This window comes from Herpailurus yagouaroundi, unplaced genomic scaffold (genome assembly GCF_014898765.1).
Source record: "Herpailurus yagouaroundi ecotype Mexico unplaced genomic scaffold, PumYag 29, whole genome shotgun sequence".
Taxonomy (NCBI): domain Eukaryota; kingdom Metazoa; phylum Chordata; class Mammalia; order Carnivora; family Felidae; genus Herpailurus; species Herpailurus yagouaroundi.
In genome coordinates this window covers 27,419,380-27,433,419 of record NW_024412377.1, presented here as the reverse complement: position 1 = coordinate 27,433,419, position 14,040 = coordinate 27,419,380, and the positions used below count along the sequence as shown (strand labels likewise).

Here is a 14,040-nt window from a genome sequence, read left to right as displayed (position 1 = left end):
CGTGATCTCAAGGTTCATGAGTTCGAGCCCTGCGTGGGGCTCTCCACTCTCAGCAGAGTCTGCTTCAGATCCTCTGTCTCCCTCTCTCTCTGCCTCTCCCCTGCTCACTCTTGCTCACACTCTCTCTCTCAAAAATGGATACACATTAAAAAAATTTTTTTTAAATAAAAATTTTAAAAAGTAAGATGGAGGGGCACCTGGGTGGCACAGTCGGTTAAGCGTCCGACTTCAGCCAGGTCACGATCTCGCGGTCCGTGAGTTCGAGCCCCGCGTCGGGCTCTGGGCTGATGGCTCAGAGCCTGGAGCCTGTTTCCGATTCTGTGTCTCCCTCTCTCTCTGCCCCTTCCCCGTTCATGCTCTGTGTCTCTCTGTCCCAAAAATAAATAAACGTTGAAAAAAAAAATTAAAAAAAAAAGTAAAATGGAATAATCTACACATTTAAAAAAATTTTTTTAATGTGTATTCATTTTTGAGAGACAGAGAGACAGAGCATGAGCGGGGAAGGGGCAGAGAGAGAGGGAGACGCAGAATCCGAAGAAAGCTCCAGGCTCTGAGCTGTCAGCACAGAGCCCACGCGGGGCTCGAACTCACGAACTGTGAGATCATGACCTGAGCTGAAGTCGGGCGCTCAACCAACTGAGCCACCCAGGTGCCCCTCTACACAACGTTTTAAATGGATTCTGGGGGTGCTGAACTATATTCTTAGAGGGTAACCTTAGGATGGATTCTGAAGACAATGAATTAAACCCTGTCTTGGTGAAGACAGGATGACTGTGTGTGATTTCAACACTCTGTCTTTGCATTTCTCTATTTAAGATGCACATTAGGAAAGTTAGACTGTGCAGCCACAGAAGTGCTCAGTTGGCTCTCCCTCAGGAAATAACCTGTTGCTCAGCGGTGAGGAGTGCCCCTTGTGACGGCTCGTGGCCCCAGACCTCACCGCAAAACAGTGCTTTATAATACATAAAAGAGAAGACACAGGCTACGTAATTTAAGAGCTGATTCCGTAATGTGCCAATAACAAGAATACAGCAGCAGGTCTAATGCCATATTTCTAGTAGAGAGACTGTAAATGACATTTCAAGATACCCGCGATAACAGTAAGGTGACAGGACATTACCTGCGAATTCTCCTGCTGGCAAAGTCTACTGGTCTGCTAATACCACTGGGCATTATTGTCTATATTCATCACTGAAGGAAGTGCTAACAGTAGTTGGGGGCAAATGAAAACAGAGATATTTTTGTTTTCACATCCGAGCTCAGGGGCTCCTTAAAATCCAGGGGAAAGTGTCAGCCTGTGTGGTATTGGCAGCTCCAGGGTGGCACCCCCGGGGTTCTCGGACCTCCTCACACTTCCTCCGTGTGCACCTTTGATGTATGTAAATGGACGTGGGCTAGAGACCTGTCAGAGGAACACAGACGCCCCTTCCTCTTACCTGTCGTGCTGTCACTTAGTCTGTATTTGTTTTCCCGTATAGAACTGATCTCAGCCTGTTGGAACACAAAAATGACTTCAAAGAATTTTCCTGAATATGATATTCCACAAAAGAAGCAAGCAAATTTTCCTGGGTTTACACAGAACAGGTTTCCTTCTAAAAAAAAAAAGTTAGAAAATCGCCAGGAAAGGGAATATTTTAAAATATAAGTGAATAAAAGTGATGATGATCTACTGAGATATGATTTGTAAAACGTGAGGTTCCAGAGCGTGTGATCTCAAAATAGTTTTCAGGAACTTTATTTAGTAAGTAAAATACAAATATCTTTTAAGATTATAATAACTTTATGTAATAGTGAACTTAGTGGGCTATGTCCTAAAACCTGAGATGGCAAATATTAGTTTCATAATGAAGACAAATACAAGTCTTACCTATCTGGATAATATACTGATTAAAATACATTAGAAATACTGGTTTAGCTTCACTATTTTATAAATTAACTGTTATTAGTATATTTTTATTAATATTTTTAAGAGAATTTGTAGTAAATAAGACCTGTCAGGGAAGATAAAGGTAATTTTATAAGGGAATACAAAATTTTATGATCATGGGTTGACAATCCCCTAAAGATCTCCTCTAAACCTTTGCCCCTGAATATGTGTCTGTAAATACATTGCAAAAGTTCTTGCAACTTCAAAGCCAGACTCTCATTTCAAAACAAAATGCAATGAGTTGCCAGAAATTACTATGTTTCATCTAGATGAGCGGTGGACTATGATGAGAGAGAGAAGTTTTCAGCAAAGGAACTTTTGTAAAAGCCCAAATGCTAAAAATAAAGTGGCTCATTTTTGGCAAGTGCTTATCTTTACAAAAGCTGCCTTTTCGCTTTATAAAAATAGATGTTTATTTTTCTTTTTCAACTATCTTAAAGTACAATAAATGGCACCCATTTGAAGTTTACAGGTTGAGTTTTGACAGGTACACACTTATGGAACCACCATGATAACCAAGATACAGAAGGTGTCCATTAGGTCTACAAGATTCTGCATGCTTCATCACAGCCAATACCTACCCACCCTATCCCCGGGTAACCTCCACTCTCCTTTTTGCATTTGCTAGAATTCCTATAAATGGACTGTCATGGGTATGAATATGTGTCGGGCTTTTTTCACTCAGCGTGATGATTTTCAGATTCACCCATGATGCTGCTTATGAAGGACATTTGGATTGTTTCCAGTTTGGGGATATGTGAATAAAGCTTCTGCAAACTTTTGTGTATACAACTTTGTGAGACATAAGTTTTCATTTCTCTTGTAAAAACATCAGTGAGTGGATGGCTAGATCATATGTTAGGTGTGTGATGAACTTTTAAAGAAACTGTCAGTTTTCCAAAGTAGTTTTGCCACTTTACATTCCTACCAACAGAGTATGATAATTCTAGTTCCTCCACATCATCACCACCATGTAAAAATACACTTCTTAAACTTTAGCCATTTGAAATGGTGTCACTTTTTATCTTTTTGAGATTTTTTTTAAAAAGAAATGAAAGGCTTTTTACACTCTAATGCTGAAAATTGAAATTTATTCTTCTCTGGAATGCACTGCATCCTTTGAGCCACAATCATATTAGAAGACATTAGGGTACTAATTGTAAAAGTATAACTTCCTTTCCTTTCCTCATTTAGGTATTCATATTAAGAATTTATTAATAAAATCTAGTTAAAGTGTGGGAAATGTTAGGTTGACGGGATCTTTTTCAGATCACTGTACATCCAAGTTAAAAGATAATTTATTTTGGGGCTGCTGGGTGGCTCAGTCAGTTAAACACCTGACTCTTGGTTCTGGCTTATGTCATGATCTCACAGTTTTGTGAGTTCAAGCCCTGCATGGGGCTCTGCACTGGCAGGGCGGAGCCTACTTGGGATCCTCTCTCTCCCTCTCTCTGCCCCTCTCCCACACACGCTATCTCTGTCTCTCTCAAAATAAATAAACTTAAAAAAAAAAGTAATTTATCTTCAGTAATTCTTAGATGGGGGAAAGAAGTATACAATTATTCCACTGCAATTTCATTTTAACAATTAGAAATTTTATTTTCTTTCCAAGCATAATTTCCTAGTGATGGTTAGGTAAACAGACAGTAAATGAAAATATCCTCCCATTTCCTAAAATACCTTCCAACAAGAAATTTAGAGAATTAGGTAGAAAGGATTTTTTAAAATTAATGCATATTAGCTTTATAGTCAGGAAAAGTTTAATTACAAATATACAATTACTTGTCAGTAAGACACCAGAGAACAATCCTCATTTCTTTCTTTTTGATGGGCATTATATCAACTCGATTTAGTAAGAAGATTGGTTATCAGTTAAGTTCTTATCTTTGTCCCTTTTTTTAAAATCAAGAAAATTAGGTATTACTTATGGAATGTAATCTATTCATTCTACTTTTTTTGTGTGGAGTCCATGCCAGAAGAAATAACTGAGGGGTGCTTCGTGATGAAAAGGTTGTCAATCAATCACTGGGAAGTCTATTCTGTTTTGTCCGATGTTGTACCACTTAAATCATGTCTATTATGTATCTTAAAATTCAAAATAAATTGAACATAGACAGGAAATACCTTGAAGGGTGGTTCAGCAAAGAACACAGATTCCTTTCCCGAAAGTGGCGTTGAAGTTATTGATCTTGGGGAAGACACATCACTCAACTTAAAAAAACAAAATGAAAATCACAGATAAAGAACGTTTTTTCAAAGACTTTTCTTCTCCAGTGCAAAGGATTAGCCTATTTAACCAATGCAAATAAATCTAACAGTAACCATCCTTAGTTTCACTTAATCCAAGGGTATCTTCTATTTAATATGGCACCTCAAGTACTTTTTGGAAGTTTGCAGAGTATAACTAACTTTCTTCCTATATTTACTGGAAGCAATTTTCAAAATCTATAAAACTTCTGTGGCATGTTGGGAATATTACTGATGAATATGCTAACATATTTAACATAACTTATCAGAGGAGATATTCCTCTCAACTATTTGAGAGATTTCATAGACATTCGAGCTTCCTCCTATATGTAATAGTCACTATAAGCTCAGAAATGAAACCTGCTTTTAATATTAGCCAACCTTCAATGTAATTAGAAAGGCAAATATATTTGAACAGAATTTTGAGAAACCAGCTAAAATTCATTTTCAATTAACTGCCTCACCAGCTACCCATTCTCCCCGCCTTCACTTGAGCTGTTCATGTGAGCTACTAAAAGTAGACTGAGCTTCACTTAAGGAAAAAGTTTCTGTCCTAAGATTTTGAGAAATTTCCTTCAGGCTCTTTCTTTCTTTTCTTTCTTTTCTTTTCTTTCCTTTTCTTTTTTTTTTTTTTTTTCCTGGAGGCTTTAAAAAAAAGATCCTGTTCAATTCCCCAGCCTTGCACTAAATAAGAATCAACATTATTTACATACTAATAATCAAAATCTTTCATGCCATTATCTGTAATTTAAAACCAGTAAAGAAAATTTTAAATGTGCATTTAAGAGTCAATTCTAAACATTTCATTTTGGCCTAAAGATAAAATGACAAAATCATGGCTTTTTCTTGTTGTTGTCCTATGTTTGTTCAATGTTGGTTTACTTTTGTTTTTACCTGGGTAGGACTGATAGGAGGTGGTGGAGCTTTGCGTTTTTTTGGAGTTCCACTTCTTTCTGAGCTTATTTTAGAGACTTGATCATGCTGGAAGTTATCACAGTCCAAAGAATGGAGGTGGGTTAGTTCGGTTAGTAAAGTCTGAACAAACAGCTTCATCAAACAAATGAGAAAAACCTCAACAGTTCATGCATTTCTTACTTCAATAAGATCTGACATCTGCTACCAACATAAAAATAAGTAATATGCATGCTTCAAGTTTTCTTCCAGCAGCCCATGCTTTAATAGCCAGAAAATAAAAAACACAAGACAAAACCAGAGTAAGTTGGTGTAGAGAATTGGGAAAGTAGAGGATGGGGAGCTGCCTGCCCCAATTTAGAACCCGGAATACAATGATAGTCTAGCCATCTTAATGCAAAGCAGTGGTATTTCCTCCACCTTTGCATTACTTCCACTCCTTTTTAAAAAGAATGTCAATATGGGGGCAAGCGGAAACGTCTTCTCTGAAGGTTATGGATAAATAAGTGACACAGTTAGTACCTAATAAATTCAGTATTGGCTATTTCCTGTCTATGATAATTTTTCAAAACCTTTGATGTGTAAGTAAATAAATGTAACCGCCAACTATACATCTCATCAAAAAAGTAAACAATGGTGACAATGTTTTTAGGAAAAAACTCCAAAATAATAGGGCAATCTTCTCAATTTCTATCTAGAACTCTAACAACATTTTAGAAAAGTTCCAATTAAAATGAAAGGAAAAGCTAACCCTCTTATATTCATTAAATATCTAACACTCTCATGGATAGAGGTCTATAATCCATGGGATACACAAGCATTTAAAATATTGTTGTTGTTCCTTCGCAGAGCTAACCAAACATTTTCACAACAGAAAATATTAGTACATTTCCGAAAAAGATGAATATTTAAGTAGCAAGTTTAAAGTCACATGCTTTGGAAACAGGGTAAACCATTAAGAAAACAGTTACCACCTTCTAACAATGAATCATCTATTCTAAAGATATTTTACTCCTTAAGCATTTTCAACATAGTTTTTATCACTTTTCTAGTGGAGCACAGAGTGGTTTAATCAGAACATTTTCAAATTCCCACAAGCTATGATGGCCAAAAAAAATTCTCTCCCCCAAAGATAAATACCTGCTTTGGTTTTGTTGGTGTCTTTGAATCTATAGAGGAAAAAGTGGGGGGAAAAATAAATAAATAAAGGTAAGAACCATGACTCACATCTACTTTGGGTGGGAGATACACACATGCACACTCACACCCATACACACAACAAACACAGTATTTAACACTACATTTTTCTTCAAGAATATGTTTAAAAGAATAATAAAATAGATCATATTGTGCACATTCCTTTACCCTTTGGGGAAAATGGAGTGGATAAATTTAAAACAACACTGACTATTTTCTTTCACATACCAGAATCCTGAGAGATTTTTGATAATAGAAGGCTTTGAATTCCTGCATTTTCTGAGAGTTTGGAATAATGTAAGGCATTGTGTCCAAGAGAATCTACAAGGTTTAGGTCTGCACCCTTTTTAATTAAGGCTTCCACAATATTAGAGCTGCTGATCTCACAGGCCAGCATGAGAGCAGTTCTAAAGAAAAAAAAAAGAGATACCAAATTAATACAACCAAAATGGGGAAACACTTTTCTGAGAAATCACTTATCCTGAAAACAAGGAAAGAAAGAGGAAGTACAGTTAAATATATACACTTAATGGACTGCTAGTGAGATGAACCTAGGGGTGTTTTTTTAACTTCAGATTGAATCAAAACATTAAACCATTTAAGGTCAAATAATATAGACATAATCTTCTAAATATGATGGAATTTAATATGATTGGCACCAATCATAATATGATGGCACCTTTCACCTCAAGCATTTTAAAGTATCTATACATCATTAGGACTATTTTTAAAAGCAGCCAATATGTTTAATTTTGCATGAAAAGCCATCGGAAATGGCCTAGTCACTTCAGTATTTAATAATCGCATCACAGAGGTCTAGGGGAAATTTTTTTTATGTCAAACAGATTCTCGATTATCAAAAGAGGCAGAAGGGGCATCTGGCCGGCTCAGTCAGTAGAGCGTGTGACTCCTGATCTCAGAGGCATGAGTTCGAGCCCCATGGTGGGTATAGGGCTAACTTTAAAAAAAAAAAAAAAGGCAGAAAATGAAAAAATTAAAAACACTTTATTACAAATGATCTAAAATATAGCTGTAATATTTTGAGGCTTCCAGAATGTAGATATCACTGAAATCCCATGATTTCTATTTTGGTGGTACCTTCCATTTTTGTCCCTGGAATTTATGTCTGCTCCATGATCCAGGAGAAAGCGACAGACCTCACTGTGGCCACTTTGTACTGCAAGAAGCAGTGGTATATTCCCATCCTAGGAGACAAATGTAGATTGATTTTAACTACGATCCTAAATGCCAGAATTGCATACAGAATTGCCTTGTTCTTTGTACATTTTATTCCTGAACTGTCCTGCCACCATGACAGTTTGTGTCCCGATAGGGCTGCCATGACATCTCAGCATAGCATTTTTTTTTAATTTAAATTCAAGTTAATTAACATACAGTGTAGTATTGGTTTCAGGAGAACCCAGTGATTCATCACTTCCATATAACACCCAATGCTCACCCCCAACAAGTGCCCTCCTTAATGCCCATCACCCACTTAGCCCATCCCCCCACCTGCCTCCCCTCCAGCACCCCTCAGACTGTTCTCTGTGTTTAAGAGAGTTTCTTATGGTTTGCCTCTCTGTTTCTATCTTATTTTTCCTTCCCTTCCCCTATGTTCATCTGTTGTGTTTCTTAAATTCCACATGAATGAAATCATATCATACTTGTCTTTCTCTGACTTACTTCTCTCAGCATAACACACTCTAGCTCCATCCATGTTGCTGCAAATGGCAAGGTTTCATTCTTTTTGATCACCGAGTAATATTCCATCACACACACACACACACACACACACACACACACACCCCAATCTTCTTTATCCATTCATCAGTCGATGGGCATTTAGGCTCTTTCCATAATTTGGCTACTGTTGATAATGCTGCTATAAACATTGGGGTGCATGTGTCCCTTCCAATCAGCACTTTTGTATCCTTTGGATAAACACCTAGTAGTTCAACAGACCTCTTCTTAAGGAATTGCACTGACTGTTAGCTTTTTCTCAGGAACCTCAGCCTCATGGGCTGCTTTTTCCCTTCAGTGACCAACCCTCAGTCTGGCAGCGACATGACAGAGAGTGGAACATCAAGTATGTAAAGGCTCCAGGCAAGCATATCATGTTTACTGGGGGATGGCTTTGAAGAACAGGAGGACTTGTTTCCACAGGGCAGCAGTAGGTCCGCTGCCCTCCAAGCAGCTTCTTCCAAGCAAACTACATGCATCCTACTATCCCTTCTACTATTCCCTTGCAAAGTACATGCTTTCATAACCTTACAAGTACCAGAATGGAACATTAAGAGTTTGCCTATGCTTGGCACATGACTAGATAAAGATCAATGGAAAGAATCATTTAATATGACAATTGGCAATCCTTTAAAAAAGTGCTGTAGAGGGGCACCTGGGTGGATCATTCAGTTAAGCATCTGACCTCAGCTCAGGTCATGATCTCGTGGTTCATGAGCTCAAGCCCTGCATCAGGCTTTGTGCTGACAGCTCGGGGTCTGGAGCCTGCTTTGGATTCTGTGTCTCCCTCTCTCCCTGCCCCTCCCCTGCTCATGCTCTGTCTTGCTCCCTCTCAAAAATAAATAAACATTAAAAAAATTTTTTTAAATGATGTTGAATCACTATGTTATATACCTGAAGCTAATATAACACTGTACGTTTATTACACTGGAATAAAAATAAAAATAAAGTAAAATAAAATAAGAAAATGAGATCCCAACTCATATACAAACCATGTAAGGTGATGAAGAATGTAAACATTACAACAGAAAAAAAGTGAAAAAATACTAGAAGAATACATAGGTGACTATTTCCACAATCTTAGGGTGAAGGGGTCCTAACTCAAATGATACAAAAGCTTCAAGAGAAGCTTGTATTCTGCTTATTCCTTGGAACATACCTCCCAAATGCAGTTGATAGTAACTTTTAAGGTAGATGTATTCAAGTAGGCAAAGGAAAAAAAATAAATTACAATATGTCCAATTATTTTGAAAAATACAATTGCTGCTTAAAGACTAAATCTCCGTTTAAAATAGAATTTCAGACACATTTCTAAAAAATTATCTCTGCGAAGTTACAATACTTTCTGGTTATGAAGTACTGAGATTCAGGGAGTAGGAATTTATCTACAATTCTATACACTCACATAACACTATTCCCATTAGGTTTAATGCATGCGTAGCATATAATGCATGCATAGCATATAATTTCTATGCTATGGCAGGACATTTAAACTTGCAGTCAGGAGTGACTGGCATGTAAATTTATTCTCAGAGTAGCCCAGCAAGGTTAAACAGGCTAGAAGTGGTTTTCAGAGTTGGGAAATCCTAACCAGGAGTACCCAAGATGATACACGGGAAGTTAACAGAAATGACAGAACTTCTATTTAGACTTATTTCTTCTAAGAGTCAAGAAATTAAGCCTTATTAATACATTTAGGTTGATGGAAGATGACCTGAGAAACAAATGTACACATCAGGAAGTGCATGTCACAAAATGTCTTCTCAATGTGTCATTAAATTCAGAGACCAATAGAGATAATACTTGGATCCGTTTTGCAGAAGAGGATCTAGGTTGAAACGCATTAGACTTTCGCCAAATGCTGAGGTCTCTAAACGTCTTAGTGACTTGCAGAGGTAGCCCACAGTGCTCTAGACGCCAGTGTGCATCTCCACGTCTAGCAGCCGCCGGATACTTACCAAATCCTTGAGGTTTATGGGGCTTTTGTGCTCGCAAAGAGCCTGCACAGCTTGAAGGCAGCCCTGTGCCGCTGAGGGAAGGAAACAAAGACACAGCCCGTCACACAGGAGCTCTCACCAGCAGGGGCATCACATGCACCCAGGACGGAGAAGTTCGTGTTCCACCCCGTTTGCTATGTTATACTAGCTGCACTGAAGAGAAGTCGTATCCGGAAGATTAAGTAAGGTGCTCCGAATTACTGTTACATTTCAATGTTAATTTCCAGACCTAGAGCCACTGTCTGCCAGTTGCCTTTGTGCAAATATTTGGTTTGGCATTTTGTAGGACTTAGCTTTGCCCCAGCTAGCACTAATAGAAATTTATAAATCTCATCCCTCCCTGAGCTCGGTGTTGACGTTTTGTTACTTGGGAGCCGTGTGACAGATAATGACAAGATAGTAAAACAGAACACTGAGAAATAAAATGGGAGTTTCTTTTGATCCCCAAATCAAAAAAATCTGTATCACATATTACATGAAATCTCTAAATGCTTATGAAGATCTCTTAGCTTAAACCAGAAACTTACATTAATTAAAATATAATAACCATGGCAATTTTTACAGTTTGGCAGGCAACTGATGAATTTTAGATGTGTTCTTTGATAAAACCCTACACATTTTGCAAACTGAGGGAGACAGAAATTCCAGGAATGATGACAGGCAACAGCCTCAGAAATAAAATGGTAAAGAAAATGGCTTGAAAGAGGAAAAGGACAACTGAGTATTTCTTACGGCAGGAGGATCAGTAAGAGAATGAAAGTCACCTGCATAATGTAAAGCTGTTTTCCCAGAGCTGTCCACACTTCCGGCTGGGCATTTTGACTAGAAGACAAAAAATAAATAAATACACATAATAAACATTCCGCTCTGTTGAGTTCATCCTTTTCCTGCAAGGTTGTGATGTGTCTTATCAAGAAGAGAATAAATATGAATAGGCCCCAATTGCTGTGCTCCAGGACCTACAGTCTCCTATCGGGAGGGGAGCTCCTCTCCAAGTAATCGGGACCCAGGCAAAAGGTCACCTCTTTGCTGCATTGGCCGTCCTGTCCTCCCTCTCACACTAGCGTCCCATCACCGGCAGCTGACAGATACGCTCCAGGCGTTCTCATCTTGGTCCCGTCTTTCCCCCCACATTTCCTGCCTAATTCTCTAGTCCCCCTTCAGAAAACCAAGTTCCTGTAAAGAACTGCCCACATGCGATCCATGCTGCCTTGCTTCCCACTCGTTTCCAAACCCACTGCAGTTGCGTGCTGTTCTCCAGACTCCACAGAGATGGCCCCACAGTCACCAATAACCTTCGTGTTTCCCACGACAACAAACATCTGTGTCCTCCTCTTACCGCAATCCACCCCCTTCTCCAAACAGTCCTTCCACTTAGCTCCTAGCGCCCATACTAGCCTGGTGTTCCCACTACTGCTCTGGCCACTCCCCCTCCGTGAGCCAAACACAGAATGTTGGGGTTCCTCGGTGCTCTCCTTCTTGGTAATCTCATTCATGCCCGTAGCTTGAAATGTCATCGAAAGGCTAAAGACTCAAATGTGTACCTTCGCAATAACAAACCTAAGTACATATTAGCTATTATGCACTGGGTACTCTTCATTGTTTTAAGGCTCCTGATAATGCTAGACACTATTATCACTCCCATCTTCCGATGGGGAAACTGAGATACAGAGAAGGTGATAATTTGCTCAAGTCACAGGACATGGCAGAGCCAGGATTCAAACCCAGATGCGCTGGGCTAGAGCATATGTTCTCAGCTGTACGCAACGTCATCTCCAAGCGCCTGGCTTGATAACCCACTGCCTATTTCACATTTCTGCTCTGATGTAAGCACCTCAAATGCCCGTCCTAAACTCCCACTGAGTCACCTTTAACTTCTTCTCCTCCTCCTCTTCTGCCATCTAATTCACCACCATGTCCTGCCAATTCTGTGACCTAAACATACTGGTCTACTCTTTCTTTCCCCATTCCCAGTCTAGGCCAGCATCTTCTCATGCAGACAGCTGGGGCAGCCTCCTGGCGGGCTCCACAGCTCTGCTCTCGCCTCTATTCTCTATACAACTAGAGTGATCTTTTAAAACTGTGAATACCGGTCCTTCCTTAAAAGCCCTCCACAGTTCCATGCTGCGCTCAGAGGACTTACGGCCTGCCTGCCATGACACACAGGCCTGCACTCCATGCTCTTCTTTCTCCTCCACGCTCACTCGGCTCCAGGCTTTCTTTCCTCCCTGACCAGTGCCTTTCCTACCCGAGGCCCTCTGTACTTGCTCTTCTGTCTGCTTGGAATGCTTTCCCCTTGGCTCTTTCCAAAGTTCTCGGCTTAAATATCACCTCCTCCACGAGCCCTTCCCTGATCGTTCACCCCACACCCAGCTCTCTCAGTACTTGGTCAGTTTTCTTCTTGATGTGGTGCAATTTGTAACATGCATTTGGGGACTTGTTTACAAGATTGCAAGCTTCATCAGGATAAGGGATGCTCTGCTCGTGAAAATATACTCAATGCCTGACACAGGGCACGGTGTCCAGGAGGCACTTGTTAAAAGTTGGGGGGGGGGGGGGACTAGTGGGCTATCAGGGGAAGAGGAGAGTTCATTTGAATTTGAAGAATCTCACAAGGGTCTGTTTGCGCTCACTGCCATGAGGAGGCAAACTTTAAAACGGTAGCCACTGGAGAAGAGAAGAATCTCCAGCAGACAGATAGTAAGAGCAAAGGCCTAGAGAGCTCAGAGAAAGGATCCAGTGCAGAGAGTGAGGGAGGGCGGGAGGCAACAAGGGTCACATCACAGAGGGCAGAGGATGCCAAGACAGAAGTGAAGAACTGGCTGGAGAGGTCCAGGACCCAAGGAAAGCGACCCATTAGGAGGACATCAGAGCCTCAAGGTTTTAGGAGCGCCTGGGTGGCTCAGGAGGTTGAGCGACCGACTTTAGCTCAGGTCACGATCTCACGGTTTGTGAGTTTGAGCCTCGCGTCGGGCTCTGTGCGGACAGCTCAGAGCCTGGAGCCTGCTTCGGATTCTGTCTCCCTCTCTCTCTGCCCCTCCCCTGCTCATGTTCTGTCCCAGAAATAAATAAACATTAAAAAAAAATTCAAAGCCTCAGGTTTTAACAACTATTCAGAAAGAAGAACAGCAAGTCTGCAAGTTAGAGTCAAGAACAGGCAATGTTAAGAGTGAAATGTCTGTCTGCCCTTCAGTGGTAAGAGGAACGGAGATCAAGTTACGACTTACCATGCTTTGGCCTAATTTTAGAATAGCACAAGGAAGTGTTTAAAGGCTTCAAAGATTCCAGAGAAGAACCAATCCATTTGCATAACCAGATATAAAATTACATTAGAGGCTAGAATATCTGGTCCTTGCCCATGAGGATTTCCAGCCTGTCAAGTTCATTCTTCCTGAAAATCAGAGCCAGATGCAAAGCCTGGATAGCCAAGCCAGAATGAGAACAGAGATTTAAGATACAAATAAGTTAACAAAAAAAAAAATTAAGGCAAGACCAAGGGTATGGAGGCAGTGCACTTGGGTAAGTCCATGATTGTCATTTATTCAAGGTGCCGGGCCTCAGAGAAAGCAGGGAAGTTCTACTTTAATTGTTCTCAGAGGGGAGCCTCATAATAATAATAAAAATAATAATAATCACAGATGTTGATCTGTTTTTCTTGAATTTCACTTCAAAGGCCTGTTAAGGTTTGCGTTCCTGGCACTGGTGGCAGCTTGCGTCACATAACGCAAGACAAGAAGCTGTGTGACCAACAGAGCAGGACAAGTTGAAGAATGTGACCACATTTCTGCATTAGAATCGAAGAGCCAAATTAAAGCAAGATGCTGGGTCCCACACAGTGCCTGTGAAGGCTGAGACAACAGCTCAACAGAAGAGATAGCACTCCAAACACATATTTTATGGCTCTGTGCTGTTCCTGAAAACAACCAGCTTGCACGCTGACTGGCAATGGCTGGATGTTACAGTATGGGCCGCTACTGGGCTTTCATTAAATATTCATCTTTCAAGATTTACAGATGTCGT

General features: G+C 40.0%; 1 protein-coding gene across 4 annotated transcripts in view; it reads right to left on the bottom strand.

The window, feature by feature from the left end:
• RAI14 (retinoic acid induced 14) overlaps nucleotides 1-14,040 on the bottom strand; it is a 142,303-nt gene that overhangs the window by 11,912 nt on the left and 116,351 nt on the right. For 3 of the 4 annotated variants that reach the window (XM_040495037.1, XM_040495047.1, XM_040495030.1), the window contains 8 exons: nucleotides 10,785-10,842; nucleotides 9,982-10,052; nucleotides 7,382-7,488; nucleotides 6,512-6,690; nucleotides 6,227-6,255; nucleotides 5,069-5,155; nucleotides 4,052-4,138; nucleotides 1,437-1,491 (listed from right to left, as the gene is read on the bottom strand). In XM_040495037.1, the coding sequence (XP_040350971.1) occupies nucleotides 1,437-1,491; nucleotides 4,052-4,138; nucleotides 5,069-5,155; nucleotides 6,227-6,255; nucleotides 6,512-6,690; nucleotides 7,382-7,488; nucleotides 9,982-10,052; nucleotides 10,785-10,842 (673 nt within the window). The remainder of the gene's footprint in view (nucleotides 1-1,436; nucleotides 1,492-4,051; nucleotides 4,139-5,068; nucleotides 5,156-6,226; nucleotides 6,256-6,511; nucleotides 6,691-7,381; nucleotides 7,489-9,981; nucleotides 10,053-10,784; nucleotides 10,843-14,040) is intronic. The other variant, XM_040495052.1, reaches the window with a different exon arrangement.